General features: G+C 38.1%; 1 protein-coding gene and 1 pseudogene across 3 annotated transcripts in view; both read left to right on the top strand.

Annotated features, from left to right (window-relative positions):
* The window catches only part of LRP6 (LDL receptor related protein 6), a 153,418-nt gene that overhangs the window by 58,071 nt on the left and 70,413 nt on the right, over window positions 1–24,934 (top strand). For all 3 annotated transcript variants that reach the window (XM_019039057.4, XM_004052742.5, XM_055358689.2), the window contains 2 exons: window positions 5,737–5,934; window positions 21,977–22,173. In XM_019039057.4, the coding sequence (XP_018894602.3) occupies window positions 5,737–5,934; window positions 21,977–22,173 (395 nt within the window). The remainder of the gene's footprint in view (window positions 1–5,736; window positions 5,935–21,976; window positions 22,174–24,934) is intronic.
* Window positions 5,842–15,622, top strand: LOC129525948 (mortality factor 4-like protein 1; annotated as a pseudogene).

The following is a 24,934-nucleotide window of genomic DNA, read 5'->3' as shown; positions in this document are numbered from 1 at the left end:
AATTGCTTCTGGTCAGCCCAGCCTGTGATGGCAACATTTCAAACTTTGTATCACGTAATCTCAAGTAATGCATGTTGCACACACAGCGCAGAGTATAGATTAGTAGATATTGCAGTGACAATAACTTCTTATTTCTCTGCACTTGTTTGTTTAAAGATACTGGTAGTTTTCATTTTATGTATTAATAGAGAAAAGATGGGAGGTGGCTAATGAAGTGTGCTGTGGACTTGTTTTTAACTGTATTACTCTATCAAGATGGAAATATCAATTGATTTGTGTATTAAAGATATCCTGAGGAGAAATCTAGTTCATATATTATGATAAACATATGCACACAAAACCATTTCACTGTTTCTGGCTGTCCCTATGCTTAGGTTATTAACCTTTTGTACTTCTTTCTCTCCTTGTAGCATCTCATGTGTCTTCCTTTACCCATTTCAGTGTGCACTGAGTTGGGGGTGAGAGGAGAAATTGAAAATGGAAAGCACAAGGTCTGGATTCATCTTTATTTAAAAAAAAAATACGTGCAATGTGCCAGTCGTTGTGATGTGGTAGTGACACCTAGTCTTTACCTTTGAGTTCTTTATAGTTTGTCTACAAACTCTGATAAGTACTATAGTATATAACAAAACCTGCCAAGAGCTCAGAAGAGGGAATAACTTTGCCTTAGTAAGCTGGGAAAGGTTTCTAAGAAGAGTTACCTTTGAATTAACTTCTTGAAATAGTCTGTGTTTCTTATTCACGTTTTAAGCAACTTTACTGAGTTAGAATTTACATGCAAAAAATTCATTTTTTTTGTTGATTGTTTAATGGGCTTTGATAAATACACCTAAGACAAACGTTCATTACTCTACTCCAGAAGGTGCCTTAAGCCCCTTTACAGTCAATCCCTTACTTCTCCCCAGTAACTGTGAATCTGTTTTTTATCACCATAGATTAGTGTTTTTGATTTTACATCTATAGCTTCATATAATGGGATCACGTAGTAGGTACTCTTTTATGTGTGGTTTCTTTTGTTCAACATAATTTTAAAAAGTCATCCTTGACATTGATAAGTAGTTCTTTTAGGTTGCTGAATAGTATTCCGTTGTATGAATATATTATATTGACTATGGATTCTGGATTCTGACCGCTCCCTGGGCTTGTTGCCATTGTTGTGTGTTTTTGTTTAATGACTTCCCTGGATTACTTCTGTGGTCTGTTTTCCTTTTAAAATATTTCTTATGCCTGGCTTTCTGGGGGATTGCCTCTGTGTCACTGTTATCTTAGTGGTCAGCTAGTGATTGCTTAAAGGTTGTTCCTGAACACCAGCAAGTTAGTGTTACCCCATTTCCCTGTGGACCTGTTTATGGTTTGGAGAATGTCTTAAAATTTTAGGCAATTTCAAATTTGACCCATGTTCAGCCAGAGACTAGCTTGCAAATGTTCTTTCTGGTGCAGTGTTACACATGCAGACAGTCTTCCTGACTACTAAGCACGAATATCCACTTAAGGCTCTTCTTGGCAGTCTTTTTCCTAGAATCTTCCTGTTAGATTTCTGGCTAGTTTGCCATTTTGTTGCTTGCCCCCACCAGAGTCAGTTAGATAATGGCCCTCGTGATGCCTGCCACTGAAAGCGTTATTATTATTAATATTATTATTATTATTTTTTTGACGGAATCTCAAAAGTGCAGTGGTGCAATCTTGGCTCACTGCATCCTCTGCCTCCCAGGTTCAGGCGATTCCCCTGCCTCAGCCTCCCCTGCCTCAGCCTCCTGAGTAGCTGGGACTACAGGTGCACACCATCATGCCCAGCTAATTCTTGTGTTTTTAATAGAGACAGGGTTTTTACCATGTTGGCCAGGATGGTCTCGACCTCTTGACCTTGTGATCTCCCTGCCTTGGCCTCCCAAAGTGCTGGGATTACAGGCATGAGCCACTGCGCCCAGTCCACTCTTGTTTTTAACAACATTCCTGGGTACAGATTTTTCCATGCCTCGTTCCAAATAAGGTCAGTCCCCTCTTGCAGGGAAAGGTAGCTACCACTCTTTATGGCCTGCCATGTTTGCCCACAGTAGAATGTTTATGCCACAAACCTGGCAGTATAGATGGGGATAGGAATAGCCCCTAGCTAAAATACCACAGTTTTTATTGAGATGCAGTATATTTTTCTGGAATAAATGCTTCTCATTTTGTTGTATGACCTTTGATCAGTTTTTGGAGGCTTTGGTGGTTAGATTTGACCTTGTTTTTTTTTTTATTGCTTAAGGGAGAGAATTTGCTGAACTCACAGAGCCTATTGGAAGACCTGGCCTCAGGATTTTTTTTAGTTTTCCTCTAGTTTTTTCCCAAACCGCAGGCATTTTTTTCTCCCTCCTGAAAACACAAAGCCAGTCATTTCACCCCCAATTTTATTTTATTATGATTTTTTCATTTTAAAAAATAGAGACAGCATCTTGCTGTGTTGCTCAGGCTGTTCTTGAACTCTTGGACTCAGACAGTCCTCCTGCCTTGGCCTCCCAAAGTGCTAGGATTACAGCATGAGTCACCGTACCTGGCCATCACCTTTAATTTTAAAAGTCTTAAAGTGCCTTCGTGTTGTTCTCAGAATAAAAATGAAAAATTCTTTTTTTTTTTTTTTTTTTGAGATGGAGTCTCGCTCTGTTGCCCAGGCTGGAATGCAGTGGCGCTATCTCCGCTCACTGCAAGCTCCGCGTCCCGGGTTCACGCCATTCTCCTGCCTCAGCCTCCTGAGTAGCTGGGACTATAGGCATCTGCCACCACGCCTGGCTAATTTTTTTGTATTTTTAATAGAGACAGGGTTTCACCGTGTTAGCCAGAATGGTCTCGATCTCCTGACCTCATGATCTGCCCGCCTCGGCCTCCCAAAGTGCTAGGATTACAGGCGTGAGCCACCGCACCTGGCCAAAATGAAAAATTCTAACATGGTCTGCTCTACCTTCCTATAGTCATGTGTCGCTTAACAGTAGGGACATGTTCTGAGAAATGTTGAGTGATTTCATCATTGTGTGAACATAGTGTGTTACACAAACCTAGATGGTACAGCCTGCTATACACCTGGGCTATATAAGATAGCTTATTGCTCCTAGGCTACGAACCTGTACAGCATGCTACGATACTGAATGTGGTGGCAGTCATAACACCATGGTAAGTATTTGTGTATCTAAACATAGAAAAGGTATAGTGACAATACAGTACTGTAGTTTTATAGGACCACCATTTTATATATAGTCTGTTGTTGACCACATTGTTACACAGCTCATGGCCACAGTTTTATCCTGTATTAATCTAGTCCATACCGCTCATTCTGGGTAGTGTCTGACTGTTGTCCCAAATCTGGGGAGCATTTTGCTTTCTCTTCTTTAAAAATCAAGGCTCTGACTTATGACATACACATAGACTTTAGAATTTAAGAGATGTAGGTTTGAATTTCTGTTCTTCATTTATTAGCAATGTGACTTTGAGTGATGTGCTTACATTTCTCAGTTTTCTCATCAAAATGTGGTGATGAACAAATAATATTTTGTAGGGTTGCTTAAGGCTTAAGTAAGATAATGTATGTGAAGCCATTAGTACAGTGCCTTGTATCTAGAAGGTGTATTTATTCCCCTACATGATATTCTCCTCATCATTTCTTTGAGTAAGCAGTTCATATGAAATAGTGGAGACATCAATATGCATTAAGTAGATTCATTTCAGTATTACCATTCCACCGATTATTTGAGTAAAACTTATACCTGAATTTCATTTGGGTTTCAACACATTTATTAAGTGCCTGATCTGTTTCATAGCACCCTCGTTACCCTTTTTTTTTTCTTTTTTTTTTTTTTGTGAGACAGAGTCTTATTCTGTTGCCCAGGCTGGAGTGCGGTGGCACACAATCTCAGCTCACTGAGGCAACATCCGCCTCCTGGATTCAAGCGATTCTCTTGCCTCAGCCTCCTGAGTAGCTGGGTTACATGCACCTGACTGATTTTTGTATTTTTAGTAGAGATGGGGTTTCACCATGTTGGACAGGCTGGTCTTGAACTCCTGACCTGAAGTGATCCACCAACCTCGACCTCCCAAAGTGCTAGGATTACAAGTGTGAGCCACCACTCCTGGCTCCTCATTAACTTTTGAAAATATGCTTTTAAGAGAAGTATAATACATTAAAGAGTTTTTCTATTTTTTTTTCTTTTTTGAGACGGAGTCTTGTTGTCCAGGCTAGAGTGCAATGATGTGATCTCGGCTCACTGCACCCTCCGCCTCCCAGGTTCAAGCGATTCTCCTGCCTCAGCCTCCCGAGTAGCTGGGATAACAGGCACCCACCACCACTCCTGGCTAACTTTTTTTTTTTTTTTTTTTTGTATTTTTAGTAGAGATGGGGTTTCACCATGTTGGCCAGGCTGGTCTTGAACTCCTGACCTCAGGTGATCCGCCTGCCTCAGCCTCCCAAAGTGCTGGGATTACAGGTGCCTTGACCTCCCAAAGTGCTGGGATTACAGGCATGAGCCACCATGCCCAGCCCAAGAGAGTTTTTCTTTTACATCAAAGAAAAATTTCTTTTTCTGTAATGAGACTATTAGACTTTTCATTTTTTATTTTGAAAAGTCTTCAAACTTGTGGAATAGAAGCAAAAGTAGTATAGCAAACCCCTCTGTATCCTAACTACAATACAATTAGCATATTTAGGAAATTAACATTAGTACAGTACTATGCAATTTGACACTACATCAGTTTTGCCTTTCCCCCCCAGTGATCATAGCATTTTTTTCTTCCTACTTCATCAGTCCAAGATCATACACTTGATGTAGTTATCATGTCTCTTTGCTCTCCTCCAGTCTAGATTGGTTCCTGACCCCCCCCCTTTTTTTTTTTTTTGACTTTTATGACATTGATATTGTCAAACACCAACTGTTTTGTAGTGTCTCTCAACTTGAATCACACTGTTTCCTCATAATTTTGTTTGGGGTGTGCATTTTTTGGGGGCAGGAATAATATGCAAGAGAGACCATATAAAAGACACTATGTTCTGTAAGGTATATCACATGAAGAGGTATATAATGCCAGTTTGTTCCCTTATTGGTGATGTTAATTTAGATGACTCAGTTAAGGTGGTATCCACTGGGTTTATTTTCTCTAAAGTTATCACTTTCTTCTTTGTTGTTAATAAGTAATCTGTGGGGAGATACATTGAAATGGTGTAAATATCCTTTTTACCAATACATTTTGATTCAGTGGTTTTTGAATCCTTGATGATAGTTGTTTGAATCAGGTATTACCAGGGCAGTTGCAAATGGTAGATATTAGAATTTCAAAATACAATTTCTAAGAGTTTTAGTGTCCCTAAAATGAGGTGTTTTTTGTTTTGTTTGTTTGTTTGTTTTTGAGACAGAGACTTGCTCTGTTGCCAGGCTGGAGTGCAGTAGCACAATCTCAGCTTACTGCAACCTCCGCCTCTCGGGTTCAAGCGATTCTCCTGCCTCAGCCTCCTGAGTACCCAGGACTACAGGCACACACCACCACCATGCCCAGCTAATTTTTGTATTTTTAGTAGAGATGGGTTTTCACCATGTTGGCCAGGATGGTCTCGATCTCTTGACTTCGTGATTTGCCTGCCTCAGCCTCCCAGAGTGCTGGGATTACAAGTGTGAGCCACCGCGTGTGGCCTGAGCTTTCTTTAATAGTAATAATTACAGAGTATTTGATTGATATCTGCTCTGTCATGGCTTTAATTATTTTTATGATTTTTAGGTTCATGTACTGGACAGACTGGGGAGAAGTGCCAAAGATAGAACGTGCTGGAATGGATGGTTCAAGTCGCTTCATTATAATAAACAGTGAAATTTACTGGCCAAATGGACTGACTTTGGATTATGAAGAACAAAAGCTTTATTGGGCAGATGCAAAACTTAATTTCATCCACAAATCAAATCTGGATGGAACAAATCGGTAAGATTACTTTATAAGAATTAGAAAAAACTTTTAAGAAAACTCCATGAAGACTTGATACATTACAAAGCCTAATTTTATTAAGAAATATGTTTATTTTTGACTAAGTGCCAGAGGGGAGGAAGAATAGTCTTTTAGTTAGCTCTTTAAAAGTGCTTTAAAAGTAATTACATTTATCATCCATCTTGATAGCATTTAGAATTTACAGACTGTATTTCCTCTTTCCTTACTCTGAGCTAACTTAGTTCTTCAGTGGTTCTCCACCAGGGGTAGCATCTTTACTGCCTTTGTTTGGAAATGTGTAGAGAATTTTGTTTAACCCAAGGACTGGGAGTGCTACTAGTATTTTAGTTCCGGTGGTGGAGGGGAGGTCCAAGGTTGCTAAACATCCTGCAGTGTGCTGGGCATCAGTACAACAAAGAGTGTCCCACTCAAAATTACCAGTAAAGCCCCCAAGTCCTGCTAATGGAACTTTGTTTGATAAAACTCTACACTAGGACGGGGTTTGGCCAAGATTTTCTGTAAAGGCTCAGATAGTAAATATTTTAGGCTTAAGATCTCCGGTTCAACTACTTCTGCTACTGTAGTTTAAAAGCAGCTATAGTAATGCATAAGGGAATAGGCATGACTGTTGCAGCAAAACTTTATTTATTTATTTACGTATTTATTTTAGACAGAGTCTCACCTTGTCATCCGGGCTGGAATGCAGTAGCGTGATCTCAGCTCACTGCAACCTCTGTCTCCTCGGCTCAAGCGATCTTCCTGCCTCAGCCTTCTGAGTAGCTGGGACTATAGGCACACGCCATCACACCGGGCTAATTTTTGTCATTTTTGTAAAGATGGCGTCTCACCATGTTGCCCAGGCTGGTCTTATCCCCTGAGCTCCAAGTGATTCACCAGCCTCGGCCTCCGAAAGTGCTAGAATTACAGGCATCAGCCATAGCACCTGGCGTAAAACTTTATTTGTAAAGCAGAATGAGCCTGTGGGCTGTAGTTTGCTCATCTCTGGACAAGGAGAAAACCTACTGCATATACCATACATTTCAGTGTTCAAGGAAGACAAAGTCTGTAAAACATAAACATGGAATTTCTTCTCAGATTATGTTCAGATTTTTAAAGACATTTTATATTTGGATTCTTGTGTTTTAATGATAATTTTGGTTTTTGATCTCAATCTGAGACCTCACCAGATGAGAGTTTTTGGTGATTGTAGGATTTTTTCAAAGTATAAACATTTGTCAGTTACCTGAACTAAGAATAAGGAACATATAGAAGTATTGAAAACCAGGAAAGATTTAAAGAATTCAGTTAAACTTTCTGTAATCATGGAGTTGGAGTATTTTTTGCCTTCTTTCAAAAAAGAGTGAAATGACATATAACAATGTGGTTTTAAGTAAATTTAAATGTCAAAAAGTAAGTATAGATGAATATAGAAACAACTGCTGTTTTTGACCTCAAATCTGGCTGTGAGGGGGAGTCTAGGAAGATGGATGTGGCCATGTCATAGTTTTTTTGTTTTTGTTTTTAACTAAAACCTACGGAAACTAGATAGCAAATCCAGAAACATGGATAAAGTTGACTATAGCCTTAGGCATTTGAAAGTACAACTAGATAAGGGCAAACCACCAACAGCCACAAGACCTCCATGTTATCACTGTCTATGCGAGAGTAAGCAGGGAGACTTAACAGGGTGTCTCATAAGACTTGAAAGCAGGGGAACGCCAAAATAGCCACAACTATTTGCTGGACAAGATGGTGGGTTATTTTAAGAACAGCAGCTGAAATAGGAGGGTGGGAGGGTTGCCCACTCCAATATTAGGCAAGTGCAGTGTGACTGTGGTAAAGACAGAAGAAGCTAGAGCAGTCTAGCCCCAACGAACTCTCAAAATGGAACTACTGAAATGAACCTGCCAGAGTGCTCATCCAGGACAGAGCACCACACTGATTAAAACAAAATTGAATAGGATAGAATAATCCAAGTTGAGCAGGATAGGGACAATAGAATAGAGTAAAACAGGAGGGGAAGGAAAGAGAAGGTTCAGATAAAGATGGGAAGATCAACGGCTAGTAGATCTCAGAAAGCAAGCTACTAGGTTTTTGAACATTATGTGAAAACAACAGAGGAATGAATTCTGTGACGTTAGAAAAACTACCTTGAACTCTACGTTATTTTAAAAGTTCAGGAACACTAATTTTACGTAAACAAGAGAAACAGAAAAGTATCAAGGTAAAATCCCATTTAAAGTTATTATAAAGGAAAAAACAAAAGCTCTTATAAATAAAAGCACCCCAGAAAAACATGACCACAGAACAGATCAAATCTCTATTATAAAATGAGCTGGAGAAGGAGGAGGCTGCGAATCACTTATAAATGACATGGAAGCAGGACTCAAACCCTAAGTTCCAGGAGGGTGAGCAAGTGCTGTGCTTTCATGGGCTGCTTCTTTATGAAGCAAAATGTGTAAAGGTTGCCATAAAGGACAAACAAGTAAAATACTTTATATATTACAGTGGTTGGAATAAAAATTGGGATGCATGGGTTCCAGAGAGCAGAGTACTCAAATACATGGACACCAATTTGCAGAAACAGAACTGCAAAAAGCCCATCAGGAGCAGTATGCAGAGGGGAAGATGAGAGGGACTGCCCCAAGAAAGAAGACATCTGATCTGCAACAGAAAATGTTGAAGTGAAAACAAAAAAGAACAAACAGAAAATACCTGGAAATGGAGATGGTGGCAGTACCAGTGAGATGCCTCAGCCTCCTTGGAAGAAAAGGGCCCCCGGGTAGATCCTACTCTTGAAAATGAGGACACATTCATGAACAGAGTTGAAGGTAAAAAGTGAAGATTCCTGAAGAGCTGAAACCATGGCTTGTTGATGACTGGGACTTAATTACCAAACAAAAACATCTCTTTTATCTTTCTGCCAGGAAGAATGTGGATTCCATTCTCCAGGATTATGCAAATTACAAAAAATCTCGTGGAAACACAGATAATGAGTATGCTGTTAATGAAGTTGTGTCAGGGATAGAAGAATACTTCAATGTAATGTTAGGCACCCAGCTACTCTACAAGTTTGACAGACCACAGTATGCTGAAATTCTTGCAGATCACCCTCATGCACTCATGTCCAAGGTTTATGGAGCACCATATCTACTGATGTACAAATTGGAGCAATGTTGGCCTATACACCTCTGGATCAGAAAAGCCTTGTGTTTTTTTTTTTTTTTTTTTTTTTTGAGATGGATTCTCGCTCTGTTGCCCAAGCGGGAGTGCAGTGGCATGATCTCAAGCTCACTGCAACCTCTGCCTCCCGGGTTCAAGCGAGTCTCCTGACTCAGCCTTTTGAGTAGCTGGGATTACAGGTGCGCACCACCACGCCCATCTAATTTTTACATTTTTAGTAGAGGCGGGATTTCACCATGTTGGTCAGGCTGGTCTCGAACTCCTTACCTCGTGATCCGCCCGCCTCAGTCTCCCAAAGTGCTGGAATTACAGGCATGAGCCACCGTGCCTGGCCGAGCCTTGTTTTATTACTGAATTATCTTCACAGTTCCCTAAAGTACCTGGCAAAGAATTCTGCAACATTTTTTAGTGCCCAGCAATTATGAATGGCTCCTCCAGAGAACCATCAGAAAGCTGTCTGAGAGACGCTCTCACTCACTTATGTTTGGATCTCTGTAAACACATTTTTGTTCTTAGTCTTTCTTTTGTACAAATGATGCACTTTGAAGATGTTGTTGTACAACAATTGATGTTTTCCTGTTTAATTTTAAACAGAGAAAATAAAAGGAGTAATAGCTCCTTTTTTCCTATCTTACCTTTTTTTTCACTTCAAAGTTCCTGCCAGTGTATTCAACAACGGACAACAGAGGCACATGCTATAGAGTGTTTTATTGCCTAGTTGACAGAGCTGCTTTTGAATGCTGGTGGTCCTGTTTCTTTGACCCTACGTACTTTTATAATATGTGTTCATGCTATATGACAAAATGCTGTGATTCCTAGTGCCAAAGGTTCAATTCAGTGTATATAACTGAACACACTCATCCATTTGTGCTCCTTCTTTTTTTAATGGTGCTTAAATAGCCCATTCTTTGTAAGTCATCCATGTTGTTCCTTTGACATTTAACTTTGCTCAAATTGTTGAAGAATGGTGGCTTGTTGCATGGTTTTTGTATTTGTGTCTAGTGCACATTTTAACATGGTAGATGTGATGCATTGTGTAGCTAGTTTTCTGGAAAAGTCAATCTTTTAGGAATTATTTTTCAAATCTTCAATAAATTTTTTCTTTAAATTTCAAATAAATAAATGAGTCGAAAGTCATTGAGAAACCAATATGACATGTGAAAGGATAACATAAGATTAGAAAAATTCAGAAATGACTCACGCCTATAATCCCAGCACTTTGGAAGGCCAAGGCAGGCGGGTCACCTGAGGTCAGGAGTTCGAGACCAGCCTTGCCAACATGGTGAAACCCCGTCTCTACTAAAAATACAAAAATTTGCTGGACGTGGTGATGCACGCCTGTAATCACAACTACTCGGGAGGCTGAGGCAGTAGAATCGCTTGAATCCGGGAGGCAGAGGTTGCAGTGAGCCAAGATCGTGCCATTGCACTCCAACCTGGGTGACGAGCAAAACTCTGTCTCAAAAAAAAAGAGAAAAATTCAGAAATGAAATGATAGAACTTAAGAAAGAATTTAAAAAATCACTTCAGAAAAGAAAACTAGAAGGGACACTAGGTTGAATAAACCAAAAAACCTTTAAATAGAGGTTGAAAAGGAGGAAAAATTTAAAGACCAAAAAGAAATACAGAAAGACAAAAGATGATTTGAGAGAAAATGATAAATACTGAAGATAGGCAAAGAAGAAACAACATACAGATAATAAGACTCTTTAAAAAGAAAAGCAAAAGCAAGGGAATAGAACAACTATGAACAACTATAGAAAAAGTTTCTTACAAGAAGATTTGTGACTGGGCGTGGTGGCTCATGCCTGTAATCCCAGTACTTTGGGAGGCCAAGGTGGGTGGATCGCCTGAAGTCAGGAGTGAGACCATCCTGGCCAACATGGTGAAACCCTGCCTCTACAAAAAATACAAAAATTAGCCGAGCATGGTGGTGGGCGCTTGTAATCCCAGCTACTCAGGAGGCTAAGGCAGGAGAATCGCTTGAATTTTGCAGAGGTTGCAGAATCTGTTCACTGCAACCTCTGCCTCTTGGGCACAAGCTATCCTCCCACCTGAGCCTCCCAAGTAGCTGGGACTACAGGTGCACACCACCACACCTGACTTAATTTTTTGTATTTTTAGTAGAGACGGGATTTCATCATGTTGCCCAGCTGGTCTTGAACTCTTGGACTCAAGTGATCCGCCTGTCTCGGCCTACCAAAGTGTTGGGATTACAGGTGGGAGCCACCATGCCTGGTCATAAATTTAATTCTTATAGTAACTACATTGGTGTGGTCATAATTAATATTGTTATTCTGAAACTTTATATTGTTGCATCAAGTAAGTGAGTATTAGGACATATATTGCTCCTGCATATGCTAGATTCTTAATGGGCAAGAGAGGAGATATAGATGTAATACTGCAGAGGTTAAGTCAAACTGATAATTCCATATTTTAATGGAAAGTTACTTACTAGTATGTGCTTATTAGGTATTTTATCTTTCAAAAATATATATACCCAACTGTGTTTGTTTGTTTCCTGACTGTGAACACTGAAGAGGACTAGATCAAAAATGACCAATTGAGTAGCAATTGAACATTTACAGTGCTGTGTGCAGTGAACTTCTGTAGCACCCAAATTGTGGTGTTGGGAAAAACCATTCCACCTTAAAAGAAACCAAGCCTTTCTGGCAAAATTGCTGATTCTAGGTTTTGGGCAAGAAATGTACATGCTGAGCTGGAACATTGTCATAACAGTTAGTAAGGAGGCTGCTAAAGACTATTTAGGGTCATTTCAGAAAGACTGGAGAAATGACTGTAGAACTCCCACTGGCCAGAGATCGGTAGAAACCTGTGAAGTGTGTTTAAATTCTTGAGTTCATAATGATATTTTAAAAAGGAATTGGTTACTCTTAGATTAGAGCATGATAGGAACAAATTTATTACCTTGAACATTGATAAATACAAGAAAGAAGCAATTTATCCTGCTTTTCCTATGTGAGTGTATCTCTGGCTAACAAAATAGTAGATATGGGAGAGCTATTTCAATTGATAAATGAAAAAGAAATGACAGAATTGCAATACCACCATTTTATAACTTTGGTGAACAAATGGGTCTAGGTGGTGAGCGTCGATGGCTACTAACATCACAAGAAGAAAAAGAACAGACATTATTTGCCTTCTGGTGTAAGAACACACTACTACCTACTATTTTGTCAAAGGGATCAATTCATCATGAGTCTGGTCAAGGCTGTATATCAGCTGGCCATTTGTAGGAAATACAGAGGACAGAGAAACATTGAACTGCACCATGAGAGTACATCAGCAGATCTGGACATATAAATGAAATATCTTAGGTACTTTAAGAGAGAGAATGTAAGGAAGAGACAGACAGGAAAAGAGACTTGAACGCTCTACCAAAAAAAAAAAAAATTCTTAGAACTGATCAACAAATTTGGTAAAGTTGCAGGATACAAAATCAACACAAAAAGATCAGTAGCATTTCTATACACAAACAACAAACTAGCTGAAAAAGAAATTAAGAAGGCAGTGTCATTTACAGTAGCTATAAGAAATTAATAAAATACCTAGGAATAAATTTAACCAAGGAAGTGAAAGACCTCTTCAGATAAAGCTACAAAACACTGATGAAAGAAATTGAAGAGGGATACATACAAATGGAGAAACATTTCATGCTCATGGATTAGAATAATTATTATTGTTAAAATGACCATACTACCCAAAGCAACCTGCAGATTCAGTGGAGTCCCTATTAAAATACCAATGACATTCTGCACAGAAATAGAAAAAAAAAAATCCTAAAATTTGAATGGGACCATAAAAGACCCTGAATAGCCAAAGCAATCCTGAGCAAAAAGAACAAAGCTGGAGACATCATACTAACAGACTTCAAAATATACCACAAAGTTGTAGTAACCAAAACAGCATGGTACTGGCATAAAAACAGAAACATACACCAATGGAACAGAATAGAAAACCCAGAAATTAATCCATGCATCTATAGCCAATTGCTTTTTGACAAAAGTGCCAAGAAGATAGATTGGGGAAAGGATAGTCTTTTCAATAAATGATGCTGGGGAAACTGGATATCCACATGTGGAAGAATGAAACTAGAAACCCACCTCTCACCTTATACAAAAATCAACTCAAAATGGATCAAAGACCTAAGGGTAAGACTTGAAACTATAAAACTACTAGAGGAAACCATAGAGGAAATGCTTCAGGACATTGGTCTGGGAAAGGATTTTATGGATAAGACCTCAAAAATGCAGGCAACAAAAGCAAAAAATACCAGATGCATTATATCAAACTAAAAAGCTTCTACACAGCAAAGGAAACAACACAGTGAAAAGACGACCTACAGAATGAGGGAAAATATTTGCAAATTACTCATCTGACATGGGATTAATATCCAGAATATACAGGGAACTCAAACAGTTCAACAGCAAAAAACCAGTTTGGTTAAAAAATGGGGAAATGATCCGAATAGACATGTATCAAAAGAAGGCATATAAATGGCCACAAACATATGAAAAAATGCTCAACATCACAAATCATCCAGGAAATGCAAATTAAATTCACAATGAAGTATCATCTCACTCTAGTTACCATATGGCTATTACCAAAAAGACAAAAAATAATACGGTCAAGAATGCACAGAAAAGGGAACTCTTATAAACTGTTGGGAGTATAAACTAGTACAGCCGCTATGGAGAATAGTATGGAAGTTCCTCAGAAAATTACAAATAGAACTACCATATGATCCAGTAGTCCCACTACTTGGCATTTACCCAAAGGAAAGGAAATCAGTGTATCGAGACATCTGCACCCCTATGTTTGTTGCAGCACTATTTACAATAGCCAAGATGTGGAATCAACCTACGTGTCCAACATCAGATGAACAGATAAATAAAATGTGGTATATATACACAATGGAATACCATTTAGCCATAAAAAGAATGAAATCCTGTCATTCTCAGCAATATGGATAGACCTGGAGGACGTTATCTTAAGTGACATAAGACCAGGAACAGAAAATTAAACCATGCATGTTCTCACTCGTATGTGGAAGGTAAATGTTGATCTCACAAAAGTAAAGAGTAGAATAGGGGATACTAGAGGCTGGAAAGGGTAGGGGAAGGAAGAGATAAGAAGAGATTTGCTAAAAAATACAGAATTACAGTTAGAAAAAGCTTTAGTATTCTATACCACTGTAGGATGACTGTACTTAATAGGTAAAACATTATATAATTTCAAAGAGGATACTGAATGTTTCCAACACAGAAATGTTAAATGTTTGAGATTATAGATATGCTGATTACCCTGAGCTGATCGCTGTACCTTATATATATTGCAACATTGCTGTGTACCCCACAAATATGTGTAATTTTTATGTACCAGTTAAACATTTTTTAAAACAGACTTTAAAAGAAATAGCAAATGAAAATGGGGCTTAAGACTAAACTATTTTTCTGTGGATGCACATTTACAAAAAGCAATAAAACTGTAAAGGCAAGAAAATGACTAATAGAAAATCAGAATAATTGTTACTTCTATGGAGAGGGAGGGATTGGGACAGGGTTCATGCAGAGCCTTTTGAAGTCGTCTGGGTGATTCACCCAGATCAAGTTTTTTTCCTTCATCTGGGTGAATTCGTGGTTACAAGAGTGTTTGCCTTATAGTAACTTGTTAAGCTATATGTTTGTTTTGTATGCTTTTCTCTGTATTGGCTTTATTTTTTAAAAAAGATTAAAAATAGTCTTGAGCATGATATTACCTGTAGGTTTTTTTAATAAAGGGATTTTATCAGGTTGAGGAAGTTCCTTTCTATTCCTAGTTCATGGACAGTTTTACCATGAATAATTACTGGATTTTGTCCAGTCCTTTTTCTGCGTCTATGGAAATGATTATGTGGTTTTATTCTTTATTTTATGAACATGGTGAATTTCAGTAATTGGTTTTCAGTTGTTAAACCGATCTTGCATTTCTGGGGTAAGTTCTACTTGGTCGTGGTTTATACTTCTTTTGAAATGTTGTTAGATTTGGTTTGCTAATATTCTGTTGAGGATTTTTATGTCTTTAATACTGAAGGATATTAATCCGTAGTCTGTTTTTCTTGTGTTTATTTGGTTTTGAGATTAGCATAATATCAGCCTCATAGAGTCGGAAGATATTTCCTCTTTCTTTGTTTTCTGGAAAAGTGTGTGACCAGTTGATACAACTTTTCCTGCCATCTGGCCATGGGGATTTCTTTTTGGGAAGATATTAATTACAAATTCAATTTCCTTGTTTGTTGTAGATCTATCAGATTTTCTGTTTCTTCTTGAGTCAGTTTTAGTAATTTGGTTTTTTTCCAGGAATATTTTTGTTTCATAAATTTGTCTAATTTGTTGGCATAAAGTTGTTTATGGTATTGCCTAATAATCCTTTTAATTTCTCTAAGGCAGTGTTTCTCTTTCATTCATCACTTTATTCACAGTTTTCACAATTTGCGTCTTTTTTTTGGGTCAGTCTAGCACTAAAGGGTTGTCAATTTTGTGGGTCTTTTCAAAGAACAACCAGCTTCTGGTTTTATTGATTTTCCCCCCTTTATTGTTTTTCTGTTTTCTGTTTCATTGCCTTTTTTTTTTTTAACCCTAATGTTTTTATTTTCTTCCTTACACTTGCTTTGGATTTAATCTACTCTTCTTCCAGTTTCTTAAGGTTAAATCATAAATAATTGATTTGTGATCTCTCTTCTAGTATAGGCATTAGTATTCTGTATACATTTCCATATTTTGTATTTTCATTTTCTTTTAGCCCAAAATATTTAAAAACTTTTATTGTAATTTCTTCCTCGACTCATTGCTGATTTAGAGGAAATTGAGAAAGAAATTTCAAAAATTTAGAAAATAATTTGATTTCCCAAATTTTCTTCCGTTGATTTCTTCATGAATTTCGTTATGGTCAGATAGTAGTCTATTTTATATGAGTTCAGTCTTTTTATTTTATATGAGTTCAGTCTTTTAAGATTAATTCTGTCTCCTAGCATGTGGTGTCCTGGAGAAAGTTCCACGTATACGTGAAAAGATTGTGTATTCTGTTGTTGCATGGAATGTTCTATAGATAGTAGGTTAAGTTGGTTAATAATGTTAAAATTTTCTATATCCTTGGTAATTTTCTATCTAGTTGTTCTTTCCTTTAGTGAGAATAGGGTGTTGAGCTCTCCAACTATATTATTGAACTGCCTATTTTTCCTTTGATTTCTGTCAGGTTTTGCTTCATTTGTTCTGGGGCTCTGTTTTTAGGTACCTGTATGTTTCTAATTGTAACTTCCTGATGACTCTTCCTCATAAAACCTGCCACTGTATCTCTAGTTACCTTTTTATACTTAAAATCTTTTTTGTCTGATAGAGCTACTCCAGCTCTCTTATGGTTACTGTCTACTGTAACCTTTTCAATCTATTTGTATCTTTGAATGTAAAATGTGCTTTTATAAACAGCATATAGTGTAACCTTTGTTTTACTCAGTCTAACAGCCTTTGCCTTTTGATTGGTGTATTTATTCACATTGAATGTCATTAATGATATGGTTGGGCTTATGTCTGACATTTTGGTGTTTTTTTTTTTTTTAATTATCTTACGTCATCTTTGTTCCTTTGTCCTTTGTATTAAGTAGATATTTTCTGGTGTGTCATTTTGATTCCTTGGTCGATAATTTTAAACTGTATTTTTGGGATTTTAAAGGTAATTATTTTAGGGATTGCAACATGCATTTTGTCAAAACCTACTTTGTGGTAATATTAACTTAATTATGAAAAGTACATACATTTTACTCTAAGTATATCTCCATTCTCTCTCCCATCCTTTGTGCTATTATTGTCATTTATAGTACATTTCTATTATATCTAACACAGGGTTATACTTATTGCTTTATACAATCTTAGTCTGTTAAAAAGGTTAAAGGAAAAAGAGAAAACATTATTTATAGAGTCTTTTTTATTAACCTGCATATTTACTATTTCTGGTATTCTTCATTTTTCCTGAGGGTTCAAGTTACCATCTGGAGTCATTTCCTTGTTCCAGTATAGTTCTGTTCTCCTCCTTGTCCTTTGTCCTTCAAATATTTTATTTTTTGAAAATATTTTTTTCTATTATGTAATATTTCTTCCTTTTCATTTTTTCTTTATGTATTATGTTTATTCATTCTTATTTCTTAGACTTCATTTCTGAAATGATGTATTTTTGTATTTCTCATTCTTTCAAGTTCTGTCACCTCACTTGTGAGTTGTCTGATTCTAATTTGTGTTGTGCATTTATGACTAGTATCTTACTTTAAATACTTTGACTGTTTTGAAACAAGTTATCAGTTTAATTTGTTCTATTTCTATATCTTTCTGGCATACTTTTATTGTCTGTAGGAATGTTATTCTTCACTTTATCCTTTTCTTATTTTTAATATTAACTTATTAATGGGATTTGATGTTAGTAATTTGTTTTCTTATTTTCAGGTGAAACTGTTTTGCTTGAACATTTAGAAGAAGGCAGAGTTCATAAGTTTTCCAGTTTCACAGAACTCTCATGTCTATGTGTATGTGTTTAAAAAATAATGGCAGCTAGCTTTCTGGATTTCCTGGCTCTCCCACTTTACTTTTTCTTTTTTCTGTACCTTATTTTCCCATTGTTGTCCTGTACCAATCATGCGCACTTTTCAGTCCGCTCCCAGTGATTTCTCTTCAGTATGACGCTTTGTCTGGAAGGGAGCCTGGGAAGGACAATTTTGAGAGTTCACAATAGGTTAAAGTATAGTGCTAGACCTTTCAGTGCCTGACGATGAATTCATTGTATTCATTTTCTCTTGAAGTGGCCAGAACACCTCATAGCTGGTTGCTGTTCTCAGATTGGTCTACTAAGCTTTCCAATGTTGTCCGTTTTATGTGTTCTGTACTGCCAGATGTCCTATTGTTTCTTTCTCATATCCTGCAGAGGTGCCAATATCAGTCATATCTTAATGGCTGTTGGTAGTTTTCTCTACCATTTTGTATCTTGGGTTTTACCTAGCTTTGTTGTGAATGTTGTCCATGGGATTTGGGGTTCATTACCTAGTTGTTCTCTGTTTTCACATGGAGGATTCATGGAGATTTTTCCAAAGCTTTGCCATCACTGCTGACATTGTCTTCTTAGATATTATTACAGCTTCACTGTGGTGAAGGGAAGCTTCCTTCCAAGGTTAAGTTCAGATGTCAGAACTCATGACAGCAGTCCTGTGGTATGATTAAAGAAAGATTTATTACTCACACAAGTGGGCAGTTCTGAGAGAGGAGCAGAAGATGACTATCTGTGAGAAGGTCCAGAAACAAAAACTAAATGAGGGCATGCAGGTGTTTTATAAAGGATAAGTCCAGTTGGTGCAGAGTTTAAAAGAACAACTTGCAAAGTTCAAAGAATCTCAAAGAGCTAGCAAGAGGTGCCTGGGAGGTATTGGCAGTGGTGAGCTTTATCAGTAAGTTGCAGAATGTGACAGACATAGGCAGGAGATGATGCTCAGAGATTGCAAGCACTATATGAAAACTTCAGTGAGGTTGGGGGGAGTCTCGGTTTCTTTTCTGTGGTCTCCAGTTTGGTGATCCATCTTTTAGTTTCTGTTATCGTTGTGACCTACTATTGAGGAACTGGGCTTGGATCTTACCTGCCAGCTTGGTTCTTAGCAGCCATGATCAACTCCTCCTTGAAGTAACTTGTGTTTCCAGATGGGGATCAGGAGGTAGGCTTACTTGGTAATCTCAGCCAGAGAGAAGAAAGGGGAATACTCTGTGTGGTTATCCCTACTTTCAGGAACAAGTCACAGTTGGCTGGACAAATCATTATATTACCCTTGCATGATAGTGTTCTTAGTTCTGCCTTTTGTTCAGCTCTGTTAATTACATATTTTCTTAAAAACATTTAATTTTATCAAGCATCCCCAGAGTGTTTAGTAAGTCTGCCTAATTTGTGCACCTTACCATTGTGTGGGATCCTTGGTATATAAATAAGCTAGAGTTTTACTCTCAAAAAGGTTATCTGTTATAGAGTTGTTGGATAGGTGAACAGTTATAAAACAGTTCACTAACTGTTATGAGGACGTAGAGAAGGAAACTAACTGGGCTTGTGGCGGGAGGAAATTAAGAATGGCTATGAAAAGAAAGTGACATTTATATTTAGTGTTAGGGCCGGGCTCGGTGGCTCACGCCTGTAATCCCAGCATTTTAGGAGGCCAAGGTGGGCAGATCACCTGAGGTCAGGAGTTTGAGACCAGCCTGGTCAACATGGTGAAACCCCATCTCTGCTAAAAATACAAAATTAGCCAGGCATGGTGGTACATGCCTGTAATCCCAGCTACTTGGGAGGCTGAGGCAGGAGAATTGCTTGAACCCTGGAGGCGGAGGTTGCAGTGAGCCAGGATCACACCACTGCACTCCATCCTGGGTGACAAGAACAAGACTTTGTCTCAAAAAAAAATTAATATTAGTATAGTATTTACTGATTCTAATAAGCCATTGATTTTAAGAACTTACTGATTTTAAAAACTACCACATGAAATGTTCACATTGTAAATGTTACCCTTATATCAGAAATGTTAAAATATTGAAAATATGTGTCTTAAAATTGAGGAATCATTAACGAAAGTGTTAAGTAGCAAGCGTAGTGCTGAATGGCTTTTGCGTATGTTCTTTAATCTGCACGGTAACTCAGTGAGGATAGATTATTACCTTCCGTTGACAGATGAAGAAATAAAACTTGCAGAAATGGTGTCAGTAGTAAGTGTCAAGGGGGGATTTAAGTTCACCTCTGAGTTCTAAGTTTATGCATTCAATTAATATATAAAATGAATATAGCTTTTAGGGATTTTGCCTTTTCCATATGTTTATTTTCCTATGTTTAGTTCAGTAGAGTGAATTTCAACTTTTCACTTAACGATATACAAAACTTTTTGAAGCCTTTTTTTTCCTTGAGTTTTTCAAAGCAGTTCTTTAAGATGGTGAAATGCCAAGTAACTTAGTTTTAACTACTCTTTATTTTTCATTTGTGTTACTTGTCTTTTTTGGCAGCTTTCTCAGTTCTCTCTCTGTTTCCACCATGAATTTTGGAAGACTTTAGTGTGAAATATACAGGCCTGTTTAAAATTGAACATAAACTGTGCCATCACCCTGTAAATAATATAGTCTCTTTAGTAAATTTAATAAAACTGTCCATTTAAAAAGTGGAAGAAAGCACTTCAGGAGAAGGTATTGTGACAGTTCTCTTTGGGAAATTAGAAGGAATAGTAAGCTTTTTACTTAGGGAAGAGAGGATTAAGGAAAATGAGAAAACTGGTGATATGGGTTGGCAGTGCAGGTATTTTGTCTGAATTTATAATGCTTTAGACTTAAGATCATTCCATGTGCAATCACAGATGGTAATCCTGCTTACACGTAAAAATGACCTTAGTTGCTTTTAATTTAATATGCTGGTAGTCTGTTAGATAGTAGAAATCATCAGTTAACCTCAAGGACCTGAAAATTGAATCATCTTCCTTAAAATATATGATACTTTTAATTTCTCTTCAGTAGCTTATGTTTTCCCTTCCCTTTTCCCTTCATTTTTCTTTCCCTTCCTCCCTCTCTGCCCATCTCTGCCTCTTGGGTGGGCTACTGGGAAACTTGGATTTATGAAAATATCAAAACATGTATTTTCTTGAATATTATTTTGACTCAAAATGTGATTTGTTCATTATTCCAGAGTATTTGCTTATTCTTTTTTTTTTTTTGAGACGAGTCTCGCTCTGTCGCCCAGGCTGGAGTGCAGTGGTGCGATCTCGGCTCACTGCAACCTCCGCCTCCTGGATTCAAGCAGTTCTCTGCCTCAGCCTTTCGAGTGTCTGGGATTACAGGCGCCCACCATCACGCCTGGCTAATTTTTTTGTATTTTTGGTAGAGATGGGGCTTTATCATCTTGGCCAGGCTGGTCTTGAACTCCTGACCTTGTGATCCACCCACCTCGGCCTCCCAAAGTGCTGGGATTACAGACGTGAGCCACTGCGCCCGGCCCTCAGCATTTGCTTATTCTATAACTCTCTCTGATACTCTACAAAGTTCTGTGCCTTAAGTACTAACTAGGCTGTCTACTTTTCCTTTTAAAAAGTATGTATTGCTTGTGAAAATTTTGGATCTGCTTTGTCTCATGAACATATTCTACCACTAACAGGACTTCTTTTTGGCTGCCTGAATATAGTGAAAAGTCAGCTAAGATGATCATTTGCTGGAGCTAGACTGGGTTTGCGGGGAGAGTGCTACCTGCATGCCATTTTGGCCTCATGTTTATGTTTCATTCTCAGTTATCAAAACCATAAGAAGTGATGGACAAAACAGGCTCAGGTTCTTTGTTCTTCCACATCAAGAAGGAAAAAACCTATTGCTGATATAAATCTACTTCAGTGCCAACTGTAACCTCTGTGATTTTTCTCATTGCTTACCTTTCTCTGTCTCATGACATGAATTATGTGAAAGGATGGAAGCTGTGAGTCCAGAGATGGTAGTTGAAGAGTAGGATTTGACAGCAGTGCAAACAATGAAAAAGCAGTGCTCTCTCTCTGCCGGGTATCTTGTACTGAACTTGAGGCTGCTGCCAAGTTAGGGACTATTCCCAAATGCTTGTTTGGGGCTTTTGGTCACCTTAAAAATATATATGAATTCATTATGTAAATTCTTTTTTATAGGTGTATTTGACCTAATGGTATGTATTACTCAAGATTTGTATGTGTTAATGTGAACTAAGATCATTTTAATGGGAGAGGTGACGTTATGATAGAAGAAGAAAATTTAGAAATAAGTTTAAATTTTTCTGTTTATGTTAATAGGCAGGCAGTGGTTAAAGGTTCCCTTCCACATCCTTTTGCCTTGACGTTATTTGAGGACATATTGTACTGGACTGACTGGAGCACACACTCCATTTTGGCTTGCAACAAGTATACTGGTGAGGGTCTGCGTGAAATCCATTCTAACATCTTCTCTCCCATGGATATACATGCCTTCAGCCAACAGAGGCAGCCAAATGGTAAGTGATCCTTGATTTTTAAATTGCAAGTTGGAACAGCTTTGTAGCACTGTAATGTCTGGCTTTAGTGAGGATCAGGAGGAGGGAGGGCATATCCAAAGATAGTTGGCGGGAATAAAAAAGAGTTAAAATCCTACTTGGGAGGCTGAGGCAAGAGAATCACTTGAACTCGGGAGGCCGAGGTTGCAGTGAACTGAGATTGCGCCATTGCACTCCAGCCTGGGAGACAGAGCAAGACTGTGTCTCAAAAAAAAAAAAAAAGAGTTAAAATCCCAGCACTTTGGGAGACTGAAGCAGGCAGATCATATGAGGTCAGGAGATTGAGACCAGCCTGGCCAACATGGTGAAACCCTGTCTCTACTAAAAAATACAAAAATTAATGGGGTGTGGTAGTGTGCACCTGTAGTCCCAGCCACTTGGGAGGCTAAGGCAGGAGTGTCACTTGAACCCGGAAGGTGGAGATTGCAGTGAGCCGAGATTGTGCCACTGCACTCCAGCCTGGGCAACAGAGCGAGACTTTGCTCAAAAAAAAAAGAGAAAATGTAAAAGTATAATTCAGGTTAGGCAATAGCCTAGACCATTTTGTAGCCTGTCACTACAGACCACCTCAGCCTTTTTGAGTCAGCACTTTTAGAGGTGGAGAAGAGAGAGAGAATTTAAAAATTGAGATAGCTTATATGCTAGGCTTATACACAAATGAATTTTTTTGTTCATATTATTTCTTTCAGTATGTAGTTGAATGTGTTGATGTGAGTGTGTTTAAAAAACAAACTCTTGGGCCAGGCACGGTGGCTCATGCCTGTAATCCCACACTTCGGGAGGCCGAGGCAGGTGGATCACTTGAGGTCAGGAGTTTGAGACCAGACTGGCCAACATGGTGAAACCCCGTCTCTACTAAAATAACAAAAATATTAGCTGGGCGTGGTGGCGTGTGCTTATAATCCCAGCTACTTGGGAGGCTGAGACTGGAGAATCGCTTGAACCCGGGAGTCAGAGGTTGCAGTGAGCCAGGATCACGCCATTGTACTTTCAGCCTGGGCAACAAGAACGAAATTATGTCTCAAAACACAAACACACACACACACACACACACAGACACACACACACACACACACACACACACCCCTTCTTTTTAAATGAAAACTCTGTTAATCTAGAATGTATTTGAATTTAAGTACCTCAGCTTGCTAAATAAAATACCTACTTAAACTTTTCTGTGTACCCCTCCCACCTTGTTTTCCTTAGTTTTGGTTCTGTGTTTGGTCAGCCTTTACAATGACTCGGGCTATGACTGCTGAGAACTTGTAAGAGAGGACTGGAATTAGGTTTAAAAGGAATGTGAGAATGTTAAGGGTTTGGCACTTTTGTGTAAATAAGTGTCTGGCATCTGTCTGAGTGTATTTCAGATTTTATCACATAGCCAAAAATGAAGAGATTTTGCAACATGTGTTGCTTTATATTAGCTCTCCATTTAGGGGGAGATAATCAAATATTGAAAGTGTTATGTTGGAATCTGATGATCATGAGCCCATAAAAATGTTTTTAAGTGTATGTGTTACTTTTCTGTACAAAAGAAAACGTTCAGTCACTTGTATGAATTTTTTTATTCTTCATAGCCCTCAAAAGAGAATTTTCCCTGTTTTTTGTTTGTTTTTTGAGATGGAGTCTTGCTCTGTTGTGCGTTTATGTGATCACGGCTCCCTGCAGCCTCAAACTTCCAGGCTCAAGTGATCTTTCCACCTCAGCCTCCCTAGTAGCTGGGATTACAGGCATATGCCACCACACCTGGCTAATTTTAGTATTTTTTATAGACGTAGGGTCTCACCATGTTGGTGACCCAGGCTGGTCTCAAACTCCTGGGCTCAAGTGATCCACGCGCCTAGGCCTCCCAAAGTGCTGGGATTATAGTCACGAGCCACCGTGCCTGGCCTCTTGTTTTTCTTTTTAAATGGCATTGTTGGTTCTTTATGTTTTACTAATTTGAGAATTTGCAGTTATCTTTCAAGTTGGTTACTTTTATCTTTCATGTTCCATTGGTCTCCATCTTATGTTGATTTTTTTCTATGAGTATTGTTTGGACATATCCCTTTCCATAATTTCCAAAGTTTGCTAATTAGTTTTCTCTGATTTTCATTTTCCCCTTTTTTCTGCGTATCCCTTCTATGTTAATCTTCCCAAGGCATGACTTTTCAACATAATTACTTTTCTTGGCTTTCAGTGTCCTTCACTTTAATCTATTCCCATTCTTTGTATTCATTCAGCTTTAGTTCCTATTAGTCAGTAGAAACCTTAATACTGTTCACCTTAATATCTTACCCAGTTTATAGCCCCCAAAGTTTTATTCAGATAGCTTTACCATACTTGAAATGTCCTCTTATCTATCCTTCCTATCCTTGAAGGCTCCCGTGCTGTATACTCCACAAAGCTCTTCTTCAATTCTTTAAACCTCAGCGGTTTTTTTCCCATTTGACTCTGTACTTACTGTCTATAATGTGCAAAATAGCACTTAGTTTTATTGGTTTTGTTTGTTTGTTTGTTTTTAGTTTTGCTTTTTGTTAATTTTGTTTAACTGACTAAATTGTAACCTCTTTTAGGGCAGGGATCTCCTGCTTTACTTCTTGTGTATTCCTCTTTGGATACAAAATACTAAGTAAATTCACACTGATTAATTCCTGTCTTTGCAGATGGTTTGATAGTCAAGCACCTGCATGACATTTGGTAATAATTTTGGCTTATCACAGTTGTTCATGTTATGGTTGTT

Source organism: Gorilla gorilla, chromosome 10 (genome assembly GCF_029281585.2).
Source record: "Gorilla gorilla gorilla isolate KB3781 chromosome 10, NHGRI_mGorGor1-v2.1_pri, whole genome shotgun sequence".
NCBI lineage: Eukaryota > Metazoa > Chordata > Mammalia > Primates > Hominidae > Gorilla > Gorilla gorilla.
Note: the sequence above shows the minus strand (reverse complement) of the source record. Positions and strands in the feature narration are given on the sequence as shown.